This window comes from Mirounga leonina, unplaced genomic scaffold (genome assembly GCF_011800145.1).
Source record: "Mirounga leonina isolate KUSES-001 unplaced genomic scaffold, KU_Mleo_1.0 Mir_151, whole genome shotgun sequence".
NCBI classification, from domain to species: domain Eukaryota; kingdom Metazoa; phylum Chordata; class Mammalia; order Carnivora; family Phocidae; genus Mirounga; species Mirounga leonina.
In genome coordinates, this window is record NW_023270377.1 from 61,803,496 (window position 1) to 61,823,377 (window position 19,882).

General features: G+C 42.5%; 1 protein-coding gene across 3 annotated transcripts in view; it reads right to left on the bottom strand.

The window, feature by feature from the left end:
* Positions 1-18,934, bottom strand: part of NOSTRIN (nitric oxide synthase trafficking) — a 58,981-nt gene extending 40,047 nt beyond the window's left edge. For 2 of the 3 annotated variants that reach the window (XM_035007834.1, XM_035007833.1), the window contains exons 1-2: positions 18,826-18,934; positions 8,712-8,797 (exon numbers count right to left, since the gene is read on the bottom strand). In XM_035007834.1, the coding sequence (XP_034863725.1) occupies positions 8,712-8,797; positions 18,826-18,852 (113 nt within the window). In that variant the 5' untranslated portion in view covers positions 18,853-18,934. Of the gene's footprint in view, positions 1-140; positions 234-8,711; positions 8,798-18,825 lie in introns of those variants that run through there. The other variant, XM_035007835.1, reaches the window with a different exon arrangement.
* Between the last annotated feature and the right edge of the window lie 948 nt (positions 18,935-19,882).

Genomic DNA, 19,882 nt, shown 5'->3' on the forward strand with positions numbered 1-19,882 from the left:
CAGCATGGCAGGCACCGTTCTAAATGTTTTAGGTGTATTTCCTCATTTACTCCGTGATAATTCCCATCAGGTAGGCACATGTACTCTACCCATTTCACGGAGGGGAACACCAATGCACAGAGCCTAGTCCATTAACTTGCCTGCGGAAGAAGTTGACAGAGCTGGGACACAAACCCGGCAGTCTGGCTGGAGAAAGCGCCTGCTTGGTTATTCCAGTTTCCTGCCTCTGACGGTGGGGAAGAGGCTGGAGATGGAGAATTGCGGGGGAAGCAAAGGTAAGTACTTTTGAAAACTGACACCGCCTCTCACTTGGCCTTTGTGGGCAGTGTTCTGAATCACCACCGCTCCCGCTCCCGGGGCTTGGCAGCTAGAGAGCGCATTCCCAGCGGCCTCGGTGCTGACAAATGAGCTTGCCCAGCCTCTTCTGCACGCAGCAGTGCCGTCCTAAGGCATGTTCCCAGATGCGGAGGGGGCGGTAAGGCTCTGGACGGCGGGAGGGAGGGAGCTGTGATATCGGCTGTCCCCAGGGTAGCCCTAGGGGCCTCTTGGAACAGCACTTCACTGTGTCCCCACCTCTCCGCCTGCAGCGGGAGGGTGGCCCTACACGTTTTAGACCCGGCATTCAAACTGACCAAGCAGAGCAGGCTGCAAACATCTGCTCTTGCAATTTAAACCCTAATGACATTTCAGACTCCTCAGCAGCACACACTGCCAGTTAGAAGGAAATGAAATGCAATGGGGTCAGGAGGATGGGTGCGGGTACATGGGGAGTGGAACACTCTGAGCTCTCTTTCTGGTGAGTCTGCCTACTAAGGGAGAGTTCCCTGCCTCTGGCAGCCAGTGGCCTTTATCTTAACGGAGGTTAATGGGTAAAATCCCCCCCCCCCACCCCCGCCAGAGAAAATTGCTCTAAGAAGCCATGTTCCAACTGGCAAGCAGAGAGAGAGCTTTTACCTTTATAAGTCGGAACATTTGTAAATTGAAACAGACACTGCCATGTGGCTCATCTGTGCTTATGGTCTAATAGTGTGTGTGTGTGTGTGTGTGTGTGTATCTCCTTTCAGAATCCCTGCTGAACAGAAATGAACTTTTCCCAAGGCAAAGATGGCAACGTGCGCCCCTGCATCCATTGGTTTCTTCTCAGTCCTTTGAAGAGAGTTGCTTTTATCATGGTTTCCGGCAGGCAAAGGGAGTTAAGAGAGGCAGAGTGAGTCTGAGACAGAGAATTTTCATTCCCTTATTAAAATAATCAGAAACGAGCTTGTAAAAACCCGGTGCTTAATGTTCTAGCCCTAGAGCTACTCTGAAGGGAGCTGGACCAGGGCCTTTGAACATGTTGGAACACCCACAGTGGTGGTGCCCCAAACAGCCTGCCCAGTTGGCAGATGCCCTTACACCAAGCCTGCATTGAGCTGGGTAGAAATCAAAATGTATCTTCTTTCCCACATCCTCCTCTGTATGTAATGGGAGTTGAGATTTCTTCTCCAAGCAATTGTCTTGGCACGTATAAAACTGATGATGTATGTATACATACCTCGATGGGTAACTCAAACTCAGAATTTTCCAGTGAGCCTCAAAGATCCTGAACCAGGGAAATGGCATGCACTGACTTTTAATCCATTTATATTCTAATTTCCTCTCAACACGTGGAGGCAGGTCAATAAATTTTCATGAGTAAGACTGAAGACCACCAATAAGTAAAAGACCAACATTTGTCTTAGATTTTAAAATAAATGACACTTTTGAAAGAAAGGAGAGAGGAAAAATATGTGGCATCAGATTCAATATGTTAGAGCACAAATTAAACTGTAAGAATAGAAGTGACCATGTCATCAATTTTAGCATATCCTGCTCTATTAAAATTAAGATGATAGAAAGTGATTAAAAAAAAAGAAAGAAAAAGATTGTAGCTGGCCCCTATGTCTATGAGGGACTAATTAAAATTGAACTAAAGCTTTCTCAAGCTTGGAAACAGCAGGTGACAGAGCCATCCCTTCATTGTGAATTAAGAAGGAATTGTAGTAATCGGAAATCTTTGTTCATGAATCACCCCCACCCCTTGTTGCCTACTTTCCAGCACCAGCAGCTTCCATCTTGGGGGCTGGTGTGCTGACATTGTCCACCCAAGCCTTAGCAGTTTGCCTTTTGAAAGATGGTCGTAAGCCCATCTTACAAATGGGCTATCTTTAAAAGTTAGTTATTTAAAGGACATTTAAAGGACATTTTTACATGGAAGCTCTGTTATTCAAGCGGCTGGGCTCTTTGGCTAGCTCACAATACCCACCTCATCAGTATTGATTGCCTTAATTCTGGCTGCTACGAACAGTATGAGAAGCTGAAATGGGAGGACCGGACCTAGAGGACCCCTCCTTGGGTGTCCAGAATGAGACTGCCACACAGTTACCGCCCACTTCCAGCCCAGGGAGTGCACAGCTGTGGTCGCTCTAGAACTTCAGATTCTCCCTCCCTGGTCATTCTTGAACCAGTGAGGTCAGTGGAGTCAGGTGGAAGTGTTGCTGTGGGGGAGGTCAGGTAAAACAGACAAGAAGGGCACTATTCAAATCTTTTTAACTGGAAAACAAAATTTTATACAGAATCTCACCATGTCATGGAAATGTTATATTCTGATATAATGGGAGTGGGAGTGACAAGGGAGCAAAGCCCTGCCCATCTAACTTCTCCTCACTCCCTAAAGTGGCCCCTGAGTACTCCCACAGACCTCTGTGTTACCAGCTTTAAAAGCTACTGGGCTTGGGGCGCCTGGGTGGCTCAGTCGGTTAAGCATCTGCCTTTGGCTCAGGTCCTGGTCCCGGGGTCCTGGGACCGAGTCCCACATCAGGCTCCCTGCTCATCGAGGAGCCTGCTTCTCCCTCTCCCCCTCTCGCTCTCCCCCTCTCCCTCTGCCTGCATCTGCCCCTGCTTGTGCCCTCTCTCTCTCTGTCAAATAAATAAATAAAATCTTAAAAAAAAAAAAGCTACTGGGCTTAATGGCTGCTGATGTCCCATCCCAGAGAGGACCTTAAGACTCTGAAGGGAGCTGGACCAGGGCCTTTGAACATGTTGGAACACCCACAGTGGTGGTGCCCCAAACAGCCTGCCCAGTTGGCAGATGCCCTTACACCAAGCCTGCGTTGAGCTGGGTAGAAATCAAAATGTATCTTCTTTCCCACATCCTCCTCTGTATATTAGGAATGGATGAGAGTACATTCACACTGCCTTGGGTTGTGAGAATTAAAAAAAAGTAAAAGAGACCAATATAAGACACATCTAACACAGTGCCTAATCTGAAGATTGTGCTGGATAAATGGTGTCTTCTGTGGTTTTGTCATTCTTTTCTAGCTTTCTTTCAAAATAATATTCTATATACTGTGTAAGTAAATTTCTTTGACACACTAATTTACTGCTCCTCAGAAATAGCCTAACTTGAAAGTTATGAGTGCCTGGAGTCATTCCTACATTAACACATTCATTCGCTCAGTGAACATCTATTGAATGCCTGCACTGTGCCAGGCTCTGTTCTGGTTACATGGGATACACAGACTCTCAAGGAGTTCAGCCTCCAGTGGAGGAGACAGGCAAGTGAACAGACTATAACACTATAGGGCAGTAGGGTCTAGAGCAGAGATACGCTTTAGTTCTATGCATCTCTGACAGGTACCATTCTGAGATGGGGCTGGAGTCAAGGAAGGCTCACATGGGATAACGAATCTTGAAGATGCATTGCATGGAGACTGGTACCAAGGTGAAGAAGTGTCTACCTGACAGAGGATACAGCATGCACAAATTCAGGGGCCCATGATGGTGGGTGGGAGTTAGTGGGACAGGTGCCACGGATGCATAAAGGGGGGGGCAGTGACTGTCAGCGGTTCAGTAGATGCAGTGGGGCAGGGCTCAAGGGTAGATGGAGAGAGACAGGCTAGATAAGAAGCCAAGCCCCCTTTATAAAAGGTCCTTTTATAAAATACTATGAGGGCTGAATTTTATACTAAAGCTCGTGGAAGTCTGTGGAGAGCCTGAAACAGGGTCACGGCCACAGAGTGGAAGATGCACTAGAGAGATAGGGACAGGGCCCATGCCAGCTCCCTAGTCGAGATAACCTAACTTGGATTAGAAAAAGGAGATCCCCTGAAAAGACACAGCTTGGATCCAGGGTGCAAGGCTTGAGGGTGGAGAGTGGGTTAGATTTCTGCCTTCACTCAACCCCTTAGCCAGGTGCTTTTGTGCAGAGTACAAACTACACCACTTCAAGACAATACTCCTAGACAGAAGAACAGGTTAAGAGATTTTTTCCCCCATAACAATGGCAGAGGCCATGAAATGAGAAGAAAGCTATAGGCATGAAAGGTATTTAAAAGAGAGAAACATGAAGACTTGGTTATGAGGTGAGATAGAAGAAGGGGTCATAGATGGCTCCCAGGTATTGGGCTTGATTGGGTGGGCAGAGGTCCTAGTCACCATGGTAAAAAAATCCAGGAGTACCAGCTTTGGGGAAAAGTTGATACACTCTGTTATAGATAGGTTGAATTTGTGGTTCCATGGGACACCCAGGTGGAAATGTCCAACAGAGTGTTGGCTGTATGGCTTGGAGTACAAATAAGACATATTGCCTAGTAATATACATGTGCGAGTCTTCAATATGCAAAAAAGAGCTGAAGCTGTGGAAGTTCTGATCACCCAGGCCAGAGGTAGAGTAGAAAAGGTTAGGATTTATCAACGTTTTCATTTCAATCATTTATTCCTTTGTTGACAGCATCCGTAATGAATCGTGGATGGAATGATGACCAATTGCATTTCCTTTTTTGTTTTATTCTTTTCTTTAAGTTTCCTCACAGAGGAACAGTTGATTTTCCCATGAAAGCCCGTTTAAAGCCTAGCGGTGAGGGTGCAGGGGACTAAACCTTCACAAACAGTTTCTGGGCATATGCCTTTGTCCTTTAAGTCCAATCTGTGATTGTGTTAAAGTGAACCCAACGACTTTGACATCAGGCATCTTGGGAGCTGTTGTGTGTTTCTGGCTAAATCGGAGTTGCTACTACAAACAAAGGGAAACTGAAGCCACTAATTGGATAAAAGAAGCTAAGCATGACCATGAATTGCAGAATTTCCAGGCAAAATGATGTTTCAATAACAACTGCACTTTTCCATCACCACCAATTAGAACAAATTGGTAGGCAGCTCAGCTTGGCAATGCAGCGTTATCTGGACTTAAAGCTTGATTGTGATGCTGTCTCTTGTAGCCACATGCTAATGTGGAACTGCCATGCAGAACCACATTCCCATGAATTCGTAAGCAAGGTGTCTGGAGCTGTTATTATCCAAGGACAGTAGAGACCTTGTTCTAGTAATGTAGGTGTAATAATAAGAAAATAAACCCTTAGCTAACTTTCATTTATTTATTCATTCACTCTACAAGTATTTGCTGAATGTATATTATGGGACTGATACCCTTAGTTCGAAGAAGCCCCATATGCTCCCTCACGATATCTTTTATTATGCCAGCCACTGGATTTGTCTTCAAAATTTTCTATGTCATACCTTCAGTGGATATGCCTACTCTCTGTATTTCAAGAGTACCGTTTACTTGCCTGATGGGGTTTCTTATTCCTTGTCTATACTCTAAGTAACAGGATCGTTTTTATAAAAAGTACTGGCTTTCCATGTATTTTTCTAGTACAAGGGAAAGGAATCATTGACTTACATGTAGATATGTAGTAAGTCTACCCAACGAAGAGGAAAATATGCCCGGCACTCATGTCTGGATGGCTGATGGGAAACAGCCTTTTTATCTTTTGTATATCTAGGGTAATAAATACTGATTTCTCAGAATGGAAAGAGTAAGGCAGCTATGTTGTGACCATTCCTCCTATTGACACGGTTATTATGTCAACTCAGTTAAAACACCTTGTAGGAAGAGGTAGTGACTTCAGAATCACTCCCCATGGGAAAGAAATAACCCAGTCCTGGCAAGCGAAGTGACCTCTGTATTTGCCAGTTAACATATAGAAATACAGATGGAAAAAACACAATGTTTACGTATTCATGGATTAATAGAGAGTTTGTGTCCATTAGAAAACAGTTCTCCCAAATTACCTATTCTTTTAGTGTGGATGAACATCCTTCAGGTTACCTACATGATCCAACAGCGGAGCCAAGGAAGGAGAGCCTGAAGTTCAGGTGTAAGGAGACATTGCCAAAAGCACATTTATTAGGAATGGATACAAAGCAACTCAAATGGCATCTTGGTTAAGGAGAAATTATTCAATTGTATAAGATCAGCTTTACAAAAGAAAACAGATGAACATATGGGAAGGGGGAAAAGAAAAAAAGGAGAGAGGGAAACAAGCCATAAGTCTCTTAATGATAGAGAGCAATAGAGACTTGATGGAGGGAGGTGGGTGGGGGATGGGCTAGATGGGTGAGAGCAAGGGCACTTGTTGTGATGAGCACTGGGTGTTGTATATAAGTGATGAATCACTGAATTCTACTCCTGAAACCAATATTCCACTGTATGTTAATGACTTCAAATTTTTTTTTTAAATTTTATTTATTTGACAGAGAGAGACACAGCAAGAGAGGGAACACAAGTAGGGGGAGTGGGAGAGGGAGAAGCAGGTTCCCCGCTGAGCAGGGAGCCCGATGCGGGACTCGATCCCAGAACCCTGGGATCATGACCTGAGCCGAAGGCAGACGCCCAACGAATGAGCCACCCAGGCGCCCAATGACTTCAAATTTTAAAATTAACTGATTAATTAATTAATTAGCTTTACAAAATGTCCAGGAAACCACCTATTGCATAAATGACCTAATATCTAGCATAATTTTGCTGGTTGGGGTAAAATATTAGATTCCCCTTTTGTATTTATGCTATGTAGTTTTTATCCCAGAAAAGTGCATGTAATTTTGCTAACTAGTAGTATTCTTTAGATCTTCAAACTCTAGGGGGTGCCTGGGTAGCTCAGTTGGTTAAGCGTCTGCCTTTGGCTCCGGTCATGATCCTAGGGTCCTGGGATGGAGCCCCCCCACTGGGATCCCTGCTCAGTGGGGAACCTGCTTCTCTCTCTCCCTCTGCCTGCAGCTCCCCCTGCTTGTGCTCTCTCTCTTCCTCTCTGTCAAATAAATAAAAAATCTTAAAAATAAAAAAAAGATCTTCAAATTCTAAATTCTGCTCCATAAGAAGGTAAAACCATGGAGAGAAATATTCTTAGCTACCCAAGTGTTTTTTCTTCGTCAGAGCTCGTTTGCTGCTCTAGAACGTGTGGGTGGAAGGCTTTGTGCATGACTAAGTCTAGGAAAGATGGTAGCCCGAGGAAACAACTTCAGGAGAGACACAGGTAAGAAATGAAGGCTCTGACTGTAGATAAAGTAGATATGTGTGTGGCAGGGTGGAGGTGTCGTAAGTGACCTGGACAAGGGAAAAGCAATAAGGCAGTTTGGGGGTAATGATGCCCTCAAATTTATTCTGTTCACTGTTGAGTTGGTTTGCCAGGCATTATTTACCACCTGCCTTCTGTCTTCATAGGTCTCTACTGGGCACGAATCTTGAACACAGGTGCACCAAAATAATCAAAGCCCAGATGATTCTACTCCAGGTCACATGCACGGCTAATATATTTACAGATGCTTCCTGATCTGCAGGAGGGAAGCACTTTCTAATATAGGTAATGGGTTGAATTTGTATAATAGCTAACTGGTCATATTTAAAATAATTTCTTTTGAGACTAAAAAAGATTTCTTACAGGAGAGATTCCCTCTCAGATTGGTCCTACCTGTTCCTCTCATAGAATCAAGGCAATTGGCTATAGAAGTAACTTACTTTAATTTTTTTTCTTTTTGACGCTGTTTGACAAACTTATTTTTGTTTTTTGTTCTTTTGGGTTTTTTTTTTCTTTTAATAAATGCCTGTTTGAGCTTTCCTGTATCATTCCTTGGCCTCATGTATGGTTCCTGATAAAGTTAATGTTCTCCTTTGCTCTTGTCTTACTAATGCAGGATGCAATCGGCCCATGTCTACCACACACGCAATTATTTTAAATCTGAAAAGGTTACCTTAAAAGAAGACCTCTTCTGGAGGTCTCTTTAGAGTTGTTTATGATAGAGCTGTCTAGATGTAGGGAAATGGCTTAAAGACCCTTTATGGCCCAATTCAAAACAGGAACTTCTGTAACTTTCTTGACTGAGTTAAGGGTGCTCATTTTAACACAGTCACCAACTTGACACATGATCACGTCTAGCATTAAGACAAGGTGATACTGAAAATGGTCACTTTTCATATATCAGACATTTACCGACAAAGTCAAAAGCCCAGACTCTCAAAGCTCAGGACACAAAGATGAGCAAGGCATAGCCCCTGCCCTTGTAGGGGAGACAGAAATGTCAACTCATAATTGCCATCAGTGTGGGAAGTACAATAATGGCGGACACACAGGCACAAGGGAGTGCCCCAGGAGGGGGTGATAAACTCAGTCTGAGGAATCAAAAGAAATTTGACTGAGCCTTCCCAAGCAGAATTACTTCCTGTTGTTTCTTGATTTTTATGGTACCCAAGTGATAAATGTGCAATAGAGGAGAATCACTCTTCAAATCAGTCTCTCAACTACCAAAATATAACACCGAGTTCTGGAAAGTAGGACAGCTTGTAATCACTCCTCCAGTCATATCGTTAGCTGCAACTAAAGAGGAAGAACTGTTTATTGCAAATGTGCGTTTTGTACCTTTGCTGGAGAATGGATGTGACCTGCTTGCAGAAATTCTCTCCATTTTGAGAAAACTCCTTTAGGTTCTTGTACACTTTATTATACTGAAAAAGAAAAGATGCACAGACGGGTTATAAGCACTTCCAAAGGTAGAACTCCTATAAATTCACAATGCTCTGTAATGATGACTGTCATTGTAAATGATCATGCAGCTACGGGGACGCACATTTTTTGGATGAGTTCCTAAAATAAAGATTAAGTCTTTTCTGCTTGGATATGAAATATCTTGGAGAACTTTTCAAAAATAAAGTTGGTCTGTCTGTTTCTCCCCAGGCAACGACTCAGCAGTGGGGTGATTTTAAAGTCTGACTTCCTGTCACTTCTATTGTTCCCAGGATGGTTAAAAGTACATTCTGAAATATGCATACTGAGTAATCATTTTCTGCCTCCCCCCCAAAGCTTTACAATAATATTCCTGGGTGTCAAACCCCAAACTCTTTAAAGTGAATGTTTTGGGGGGCTGAGATATGAAGATGTAAGTGAATAACTTGTTGGTAATATGCGCCCTGGTCCCTCTATATCTCATTTAACTCTAGTAATAAGAATGTTGTAACGAGGAGTTGAACATTTTTGTTGTACCAAACTTTTATACATGTATGAATAAATCTTTAGAAATTCATTTCTATATGAATTTAGCCTACAGACACAAGATTTCCAAGGGAAAGTTTTTGTCATTTGATTTAGAACTCCACAATGTCACTCTGAAAATTATATTTGTAAAAGTGCTCAGATGGAGAGAGTAAATGTGAATGAATTCTGCAGCTTTCCTGACACAGAGTAGCTCAGTTAGGTGGTGGAACGGTCCCAAGAGCCCTCCCTCAGAGTTTCCATCTGGCAGTTATGATACCTCATTGCTTTTTTTAAAATGAGACTTTAGGGGCGCCTGGGTGACTCAGTCGGTTAAGTGTCTGCCTTCAGCTCATGTCATGATCCCAGGGGCCTGGGATCGAGTTTCAAGTGGGGCTCCCCAGTCAGCAGGGAGTCTGCTTCTCCCTCTGCCCCACCTACCCCCAGTCTCTTAAATAAATAAATAAAATCTTCAGAAAAAAAACATGAGATTTTACAGAAGAGGATGAAAGTCCTCTATGAAACGAGCGCCATGCTGTAGCTCTTTGCTCATCTGATGAGCCAGCCTCCTCCAGCGCTCCAGGGGCGCTCAGCTGGGCGCTGCGTGGAGAGCTCACATTCAGTGAGCACCTACTATGCAGCCAGCAGGTTCACATACGTGAATTCTCAGGGCCCAGGTAACCTTTCAGTTGTCACGGGAGGACCTGGTATATGGTGCAAGCAGAGTAGCCAACAGAGGACCCGGGGCTATGGAGGAGGAAAGGACCTAAAAAAATGCCTTTCGGGGCTGGAAAGAACCAGTACCTAGGATATAGGAACACAATCCTATAGATACCAAATTCTTTTATCTTCATGCAGTGGTTTCACTTCCCTCTGAACTTAGCACCGCAAGCCAGGGCAGGATTTGGGAGACACACAGGAGTAGCAAACAGCTTTGATGAAACTGCCTTGGGCTCAAGGACAGTGGTCAGGGAGCAAAGCTCTTTACAAAGACATTGTTAAGTCCTCAAGCAAGGTTTGCAAAATCATGTGATTGCAGGCACCTGTCCATACCTGAGTGAGCAGCAGGGCGGGGACAGCGAGCTGGAGAGACAGCTGTCCCAACTGCTCTGGACCAAGGGAATGTGGCCCATGATGGCCAGATATCCCAGTTTGTCTCAAAAAGCTGAAATAAGGATTAGCATCTGAAATATGATTTTCTGAAAATAATCGTAGCCAACAATTTACAAATTTTAAAGCTCTTGGCAGAGCCAGCAAAACATACCGATGGTGAGGTTTAGGTGTAGGCTGTCATGAGAAAGTGATTGTCCTCTGAGTCATGAGAGTAAATCACTATTTGGCAACCAAGTCATTTTTATTTCCATAAAAATAACTTGTCATAGGAACGATGTGATATTATAAGGCCCCTTTCCTCCCCTTATGGGTACAGTGGGAAAGTCTTAGCGAGCATTTTAAAACTGTTTAGCTTTTTTGTTTGCTCCTCCATTGCCTAAACATTTTCACCATGTTCCCCTAAGACTTTTATTTTCCTCCCACACCACCAAATAACATCCCACAAATCACACAGAGGTATCATGAGAAGAAAATAGGTACATGTTTAGCAGGGCTCACGTCCCTGGAATAAAGTTATTTCTCAGTGTCTGGCCCTTAGGTGAAGCCATGTGACTAAATGCTTCGCAAGGAAGCACGGGTGAGAGTACTGTGTGGGGTTTCAGTGAAGTTTTCTTCCTCCTCTTTCCTGACACCTGAAATTAAGAAACAATGGCTGCCCCAATGTTTATAGCAGCGATGTCCACAATAGCCCAACTACGGAAAGTTTGACAGAGGAATGGATAAAGAAGATGTGGTGTTTATATACAATGGAATACTACTCGGCCATAAAAAGAATGAAATCTTGCCATCTGCAATGACGTGGATGGAACTAGAGGTTATTATGTTAAGCGAAATAAATCAGTCAGAGAAAGACAAATACTATATGATCTCACTCATATGTGGAATTTAGGAAATAAAACAGATGAACATAGGGGAAGGGAAAGAAAAATAAAATAAGTTGGAAACAGAGAGGGAGGCAAACCATAAGAGACTCTTAACTACAGGGTACAAACTGAGGGTTGTTGGAGGGGAGGGGCGTGAGGTAACCCAGTGATGGGCATTAAGGGGGGCACTTGAAGGAATGAGCACTGGGTGTTGTATGCAACTGATGAATCACTGAATTCTACCTCTGAAACTAATAATACAGTATATGTCAATTAAATTGAATTAAAAGAAAGAAAGAAGAAAGAAAGAAAGAAAGAAAGAAGAAAGAAAGAAAGAAAGAAAGAAAGAAAGAAAGAAAGAAAGAAAGAAAGAAAGAAAGAAAGAAAGAAAGAAAGAAGAAAGAAAGAAAGAAAACGATGGCTGATGCCATAAGGTGATCTTGAGATGACACCATGTGCTAAAATGGTAGAGCAGAAAGAGAAAAAGAGCCTGGGTCCCCGAAGGCCCTGGGGGCCACCACACATGCCCTCAGCTCTCTACTTTTGGACTTACTTTCTGCGTGAGAGAAATACAATTTTTTTAAAAGCCACTCATTTTAAAATGTGCAGCTGAGGGCACCTGAGTGGCTCAGTCGTTAAACGTCTGCCTTCAGCTCAGGTCATGATTCCAGGGTCCTGGGATGGAGTCTCACATTGGAGCAGGGAGCCTGCTTCTCCCTCTGCCTCTCTCTCTCTCTCTGTCTCTCATGAATAAATAAATAAAATCTTAAAAAAAAATAAAATGTGCAGCTGAACATAGTTCTAACTCATATATAGCCTCTTAACTTTTTATTTTAAATTATGAAACATTTTTATGTTTCATAAAATAATAATGATACAGATAATAATAATGATACCCATTATGAACTCACTTCCTAAGTTATAGAGATATTTAACACTTTGCTTCTGCTTTCTCTTTAACCAACTGTTTTTTCCTTTTCATAATTTCTTTGGCTATACTTGGACATTTATTCTTCTATATGAAGATTTATCTAATTACATTTTTTTAATCCCTATTGGGATCCTAATTGGAATTGTATTACATATATATCAATTTGGGGAAATTGACTTTTTTATGGTATTTAGACTTCCCATCCAAGGACATAGTAAGTCTTTTCATGTGTTCATCTTATTTTATGTTCAATAAAATTTTATGATTTTCTTTATAAGTCTTATAGCTTTCCTGTTTGATTTATTTAGAAATATCTCACAGTATTAAACTGTGAGTTTTTTTATGTAATGTCCTATCTGCTTCGGTCTCCAGCCCACAGCAAAGCAGAAACAAAGACCCGACAAAAACACCAGGGGGCCATGTGCAAGAGAGAAAGATTCCAGTGCATGCTTGCAGGGTGAGTTCTCCTGCTCTGAAACACTATGAGGCCGGGGCTGGGAGAAGACAAAGCAGAAACATGGATTAGAGGATTTTGGAGGCTTCAGACCGGGAGTGAGAAGAACCATCAGCAGAACCAGGAGTGTAGGGAAGGGACTGTGAGCTGAGCTGTCCTAGGGGATGGGCCCACACTAGCCCCATCGCCTGAGGAGTCTGCGCCCAACAGTCCTGGAAGAGAACAGGGTTCCTCAGACCCCACGCGTGAGGATGGGGGTTTGGAGGGGAAATCTTGCCCCTAACCAAGGTGGAAATGAGAAGAACCAGTAGAGAATTTTTCTATTTATCAGGCCATCAAACCTCTCCAAGACATGTTTTTAAAATACTATCTCCAGGGGACTAGTTCTAGGAGGCCAGACAGCCCTGAAAGTTTCTAAGCCATTGATTCAAAACTCAGTTGTTTTGGGGGGAGTTGGAGATCCTGTGAGAAAGTGGAGAGTCCCTGTCTTTCCCCAGTCGTTCAAACTCAACTGTTTAAAGCAAAGCACAGCTTATGCTTCAGTTGATCCTGGGCCTGCCGGTTTTAGATTTTAGAAGATGATTTCCTGTTATTTAACAGACTGGTACTTCCTAATGCTTTCATATCATGGCACACCTAAGAAATGATATTTGGGGGCACCTGGGTGGCTCAGTCTGTTAAGCATCTGACTCTTGGTTTTGGCTCAGGTCATGATCTCGGGGTCCTGGGATCGAGCCCTGCATTGGGCTCCCTGCTCAGCGTGGTCTGCTTAAGACTCTCTCTTCCTCTCCCTCTGCCCCTCCCCCTGTGCTCTCTCTCTCTCAAATAAATAAATCTTTAAAAAATAATAAATTAAATAATAAAAAATGATATTTGTACTGGGACAGTGTGTGGTAAATGGACAAACTTGTTCAAGGCAGAAGAAACTGGCCTGGGAGCTCTTCCAAGCCCCGCCCCCCGCACTCTGCACCCAGCCACATCCTGCCAATTTGAAGATTGCCAAGTTTCATGTCTCAGGTACACCTATAACCCATTCACCAAATTCCAGGATGCCCAGGCACATGCTAGTCCAGAAGCTTCTCAGTACATTATGTTGTTGTTAAGTTCATGATCAGAGGACAGCAGGATGTTCTTATTAGAGAGCAATGGAGAGAATCTTTATCTTTGACCCCATATGCAATGTACCGGACACTCCCCAACAAACCCTGATCTCCCCTGAGATAAAGGTGACATAGATAAATAAAAGAGTTGCTAAGAATACTTCCATTAGTGCAGCATAAGCCCTTCTTTAGAAACAGTGATTCTGTTTTTCATACCTTTCATCATGTACCATCTACTCAGACTTAAAGACAAAATCTGTGAAAAGCAGACTTGCATAAATATCAAAGCAGAACCCAGGACCATCTTGTCCTATGTGTATGAGATCAGAAAATCTTGGAACATGTGTACTTTAAGGTAAAATCCCTTGACCTTGGGCTTGGCTCTCCCTTTGCTATCTCACCTCTCCTTCCCAACCCACCCTCTTCCACCAGAGAGGCCACTGAAGGGATTCCATGGAGCACAGCTTGAAAACCCCTAAAGTCTAATCCCTTTATTTTATCGGTAAGCACCAAAGAGCTGAGAATAACTTCATTAGTTAAGGGCAGAACCGTGCTTAGAAATATTAGGGGAGCCAATCAATTAGAGAAACCATCAGAAATAAATATATTTATAAATAGCTGATCAGTATGACTACACTAAGTTTACATGGAGTAATAGTTACCTTTAAGTATTATGATCAGTACAAATGGCTTCCTAATGTCATCAACCAGCACAAGAAGTGTTTTCTTTAGTCAAAATCATATGGAAGGTAAATTTTTGGTGTTCTTTCCCCACCCATTGAATTTTCAAATACCCCACCCCTACCAAATATTCATTCCACGAAGAAAAGACCATACTATTGATCTTACATATCCATAGGAATTTTTTTTTAATATGCTGTCTCTCCCTGGGGTCATTAATTAATTGGAAAAAAGTTATGTATTTTTTCCCTGATAAAGGCAGTTCAGGCAAGTGGTGGAATATTTGGGACGTTTCTGAGCCCCTAAAAAAACTCTTCACCGAGAAAACTGGTACACACAGGCATTTCCCATTCAGTCTTTAAAAAAATATTTCTGCCCAGAATTTGTAAGCAAATTCTTTTGTATAAATGTTGTTATCACCAAAATGGATCAATCAAAGTAATGGGCACATGGAATAATTAGATAACTTCTAAACAACATCAAATGCACTGTATCAACCCTGGACTAACTGTTCTTTCTGATTTTCCACAATTGGAATGATTAAGGTTAAATTCAGTTATTCCCAAAAAGTCCATTTCTATTCTAAATGGCAGTATGGAAAGTTTTTGGACAGTGATATCCTCATAGTATTAAATAAACCATGATATTCCACTTATATTTAATCAAATAAGCTTTTGTTTGATGCCCTTCATATGACAGGCACTGTGCTACTTATTTCATGTGAATCTTGATTCACGGGGGATAATATTTCAAACCATTGCTCCTTTAACTAAGGGATTATCTAGGTAAGATCTGGAATCCCCACGGCAAACCATCATAAGTTATGAGATTTGGACATTAAAGAACATAGTCTACTCCATCCTCTCCTCTTCTTACTTTACAAGAGGAAACAGGCCCGTGAGATGTGGATGGCATATCACACTATCTCAGGGATGCTGTGGGCCACAGGACATCTATGTGGTCAGACCCAATCTGCCGCCTTATCTCTGCAAAGAACCCAAATCCCTCAGAAGCCATGGACCATTGTAACATTATCTTCTATCTTAATGCAAGTGAGCATCCCATGGCCCAGGCTGAGCCACTGAGATGGGAAGCCCAGATTGGCACGTGAGCCAGGTTAAAGGAGCCGTCCCACAGCTTGGCTGGTACTGCTTCCCTAGCTGATGATGTTAAGGGAAGGGACAGACTGTGTGGAGCCCAAAATGCCTGCTTTGACAGGTCCCTACCTGGATACCGTACGAGTGAGTAAAAACATAAATTTGGTTACAGCTTGTTATTTGCCCATGATTTCTGTGGCATTATTTCATAGGAAGGTGCTGCTTTTGAAGAAAAATGACTAGATTATTTCATTTGGAGATAATTTGATTCCTGTCTATTTCCTTGCACCTGGATTTGAAAATTATTTCTCTTGGCATTTTTTTTTTCTTTTTCTTTTTTTTTTGTAGGTATAGAAGCTAAACTCAGAGGCATCAAGACATTAAGGCTCAGAGCCAATTCTGTTCCTTTTCAAAAACAGAACTTTAAAAATCTTCCTCAAATAAGTTCTGACACTCTTAAGATTAGTTAAAAGCCTACACAACATTTAGGCAATATTTGTGCTACCCTGGTGACTAATAATTTGAGCATAGACACTGACCAGGCTGTTTGATGTTGAATAGCCCAGCTATTAGCCTATCTTGGTCACTGGAGCATGAACTTAAAAAGAGATTTTAAAATATTTTTTTGTATTATGGTTCCTTTGGCTGTGCTGTGAAATCTATATTTTACTCAGAATTTTTAAATGCATTAGATAAAATAACATAGGATTGCAAAAGAAACATTATATTGATATATATTTATTAAAACATTTAAAAATTATATGTGTGCTTTTAAATTAACATACTAAATAACAAGTCTTAAGAATAACTCAAATTTCTAAATCACACGGAATGTAAACAATATTTCTAGATAATTACAACCCCTATAATATCATATAAAAATGTCTGTGATTTTTTTTTGGTTACAAATCACAGACACTGTGGTAGTACTGAAGTTTGTTGCTTATATTCAGAATTGAAGTAAATTCTAAAGGTTTTTTTTTTTTAATTTGAGAGAGAGAGAGAGAGAAAGTACGCATGAGCATGAGGCAGGGGCATGAGGGGGGCTACTGAGTAGGGAGCCTGACACCCAGCACGGGGCTCAATCCCAGGACCCCGGGATCATGACCTGAGCCGAAGGCAGACGCTTAACAGACTGAGTCACCCAGGCACCTCTGAAGTAAATTCTAAATTTCAGTTAGAAATTAGTAGAAACAAAGAGGCACATTTTTCCCATTGAATTTCATGTAACCATTGATTTTCATACATGGACCCACCGGGGCAGACCAGCTTAAAAACTGTAGGTAAGCTAAGGCTTTATGAATTAAGTGTGTTCCATGCAACCCTAAGGACAGAATGAGACATTTTGCAGGTGGTTAAACTTTGGGTTCTGTTTGGTTTCCTCACAAAGCCATGCCCGTGTTTCAGGAAGCATTCATCGGCAGTCCATTCCTTTGTTTTATTCTGCCGCCCAACTGCAGCTTCATCTTCACACATTATTCCCCAAGCACAAACTAGAACTGCGCCAGGAAATCAACGTGAACCCTTGAAAATGAAACAATTGCAAATAAATAAAGATTCCATGACTTTAGAGGATTTGGGAAACCTGGCTGAAGGGATATCCGCCTCCTCTTGACTCCCAGACTACCTTTGATGGCACCTGGCCCAGAGAGACAACCTTCAGGTTGTGGACAAGGTTGGGAGCCCCTGGGGACGTAGCTCAGCTGAGGGAAAATAACCCCTCAGCACGTTAAGGAGGGAGCATGAGGCTGACCCACACATGTGGTGACGGGTTCTCCTGGGGGCTGCTTAGAAGGAAACATGTCTCCCAGATCCTGATTTGAAGTCAGCCTTTGAAAAGGACATTAGGCGATTAGTTCGCGTTCGTGTTATTGTTGCGTTAAATTAACTTGGTCCCAGTTTCTCTCTCTTCTATCTCCTCTTCACGTGGTTGTGACTTTCTTCTTTGGTGACTGTTAATGTCAAGTTTTTGCCTCCACTTACCCCATCCCTGTCTCACTCAAATACCCCTATGCAAAAACGTCATCAGAGTATCAGTGGGAAGAAAGGAGAGGGGTTAACATTTGGTTAGGGGGCAAATGCAGAGAGAGAAAAATAAACAGCAAATACATGAACAAAAAATTATCTGTGCTTACAAATAGAGAGAAGATTGGGATGGAGGAAATTAAAGGGGAGAATTTTCCATCTTAGAATCTATATACAACTATATTGTTGGAATTCGTTTTTACATTAGACACATATTTACTTTTGTATTTAAAAAAGTAGAAGTAGACAGAGCTTGCTATTACACGGTCATTATTAATATTATTAGCCATTACGACTTCATCTCATTAAGCCCATCTGATTCATGAACTCGTTTTGCACGGTCGCGTTTACAGCTCCATTTTCTCTAAACCTGTGCTTTGTCCATTGTATAAACACAAATGAAACCAGTAATTCTCTGTTGCTCTTCTTCTTTATGGGCTTTATTGTAGCCCTCATTTATCTGCTTCTCCACAGTTTGTAATTGTTGGGGGTTTTTTGATAAAATACTTGAGGGATGAATGCAACACCTTGCTTCTGATGTCACCGATCTTAGTTTTTTGCCACCCTTTATTGAGCTAACACCCTGATGATTCTTGATTATTTTACGTCCAGAGTATATACACCCCTACACGCCTTATTTTAATTGCTCCTTATTTCCTAAATTTCATCTCTACTATTGCTGTCAACAACCTCACCCCATCTTTGGACTTTTGATCCATCTTCTTTTTTTGAGAACACTCCCAGGACTAAACAAACATGTTGGTAGACCAGTGTGAGGAACCACGGGAGGCTGGGCAGGGTGGGGGGCCCGTCCTTCCACTTACAGGCCTTACAATTCTGGACCTTACATGATATGGGGAAATATGCCAAAATCTCCCGCCCTAACTTCATTCTCAGAGCCTCAAATTGGCTGCAGATTCTGAGTGTTTGTGTAGCCACTCTACACACCACATTGGCACCATTGGTGTAACTCTTAAGAATGTTTTCCAAACAGCCACCATCTGCAAGCAAATATGATGCTATCTATACCCCCTTGAAGTTTTTCCAACAATACGAGAATAAAAGATGACAATTAACCTGCTCTGTCATTTGCTAGAAAGGGTTGTTTTAAATCGAACCAAAGAAAAGCCACAAGACTTTTGTATCACGGCCAATATCTAAACATATTTGTCTTCCGAACATCTCAAATTTCTTAAGTTAAAACCCATTAGTATATAAACTCACCACACTGAGCTACTCACCGAGCAATCTGTCAGTGGGTCCCTCATATTGGAGTTGTTTTCCTTCTGTCCTTTTACCTACGCTCCAGCGTTCAGCATTCAAGAAAACTACATTCAAGAAACTGGGTGTGTTCTGGACTTCCTGTATTCAAGGGGCCTTGAGTACGTCAGTCCTGGTCAAACATCCCAAGGAGGAAGTCCCAGCCCGGCACTTTCATCCCGTTTGTTTCCTGAAAAAGCAAAGAGCTGCTCTGGGTCAAGAGAGCTGGACTGAGCTGTTAAGAATGACTTCTGTGAATAGTTAGAAGGCAGAATACTGAGTCCTAAAATGCCCGACCTTGCGAGGAGGCCCAGAAGCCGTCGAGTGTCCCAGTAATTTGGGTGTTCAAGGTCAATACGGAGGATGCATAGTCTCCTGGCCTGCTGTATTTATCATATTTTAAAATTTTCTTTATTTTATGCCATTTTGGCATGTTGGGGCCTTTCAGACCTGAGGAGGACTGCCCCTCCTAGGGTTAGCTAATTCTTGGACATATCAAACAAGCGAGCGTGACTTTGATATGCAAACTGACCAGTCCTGAGCTCAGAACCCCAACCACCTCTTTATCTAACACACACACCGAGTCACTATTCCCCTGTCCCAAATCACCCCAGGGCCAGGTACCAAACAATTGGGACCACACCCACAGAACTATAACTATGCTGGGAAAATGTCTAGAAAAGTCTATCGGGGAGCAGGGCACACATTAACCACATCACAGGGCCAAACTCAACTCAACCCTCACTCTCAGCCCAAGAGGCTAAACTATGAAGTTAAGAAGGATTTTCCTATGTTCACCCTCACTTTTTTGTTTATTATTACTCAAAAGGGTAAACAGAACTAGAAATCAACTATCAGCAACTGATCATTTATTGCTTTCTCTGCACCCAGTTGTCAATCCTTAGGTTTTCAGCTAATGGCCTGTTGCCTTGCGGTGGCCATTTGTGGGGCTGCGGGCGGCTTTGGTATGACTGGCAAGGCCCCAGTCTGAGAGGAGCTCCGTCAGGAGAGCCCACTGGCACACTTCAGAGCCGCCCA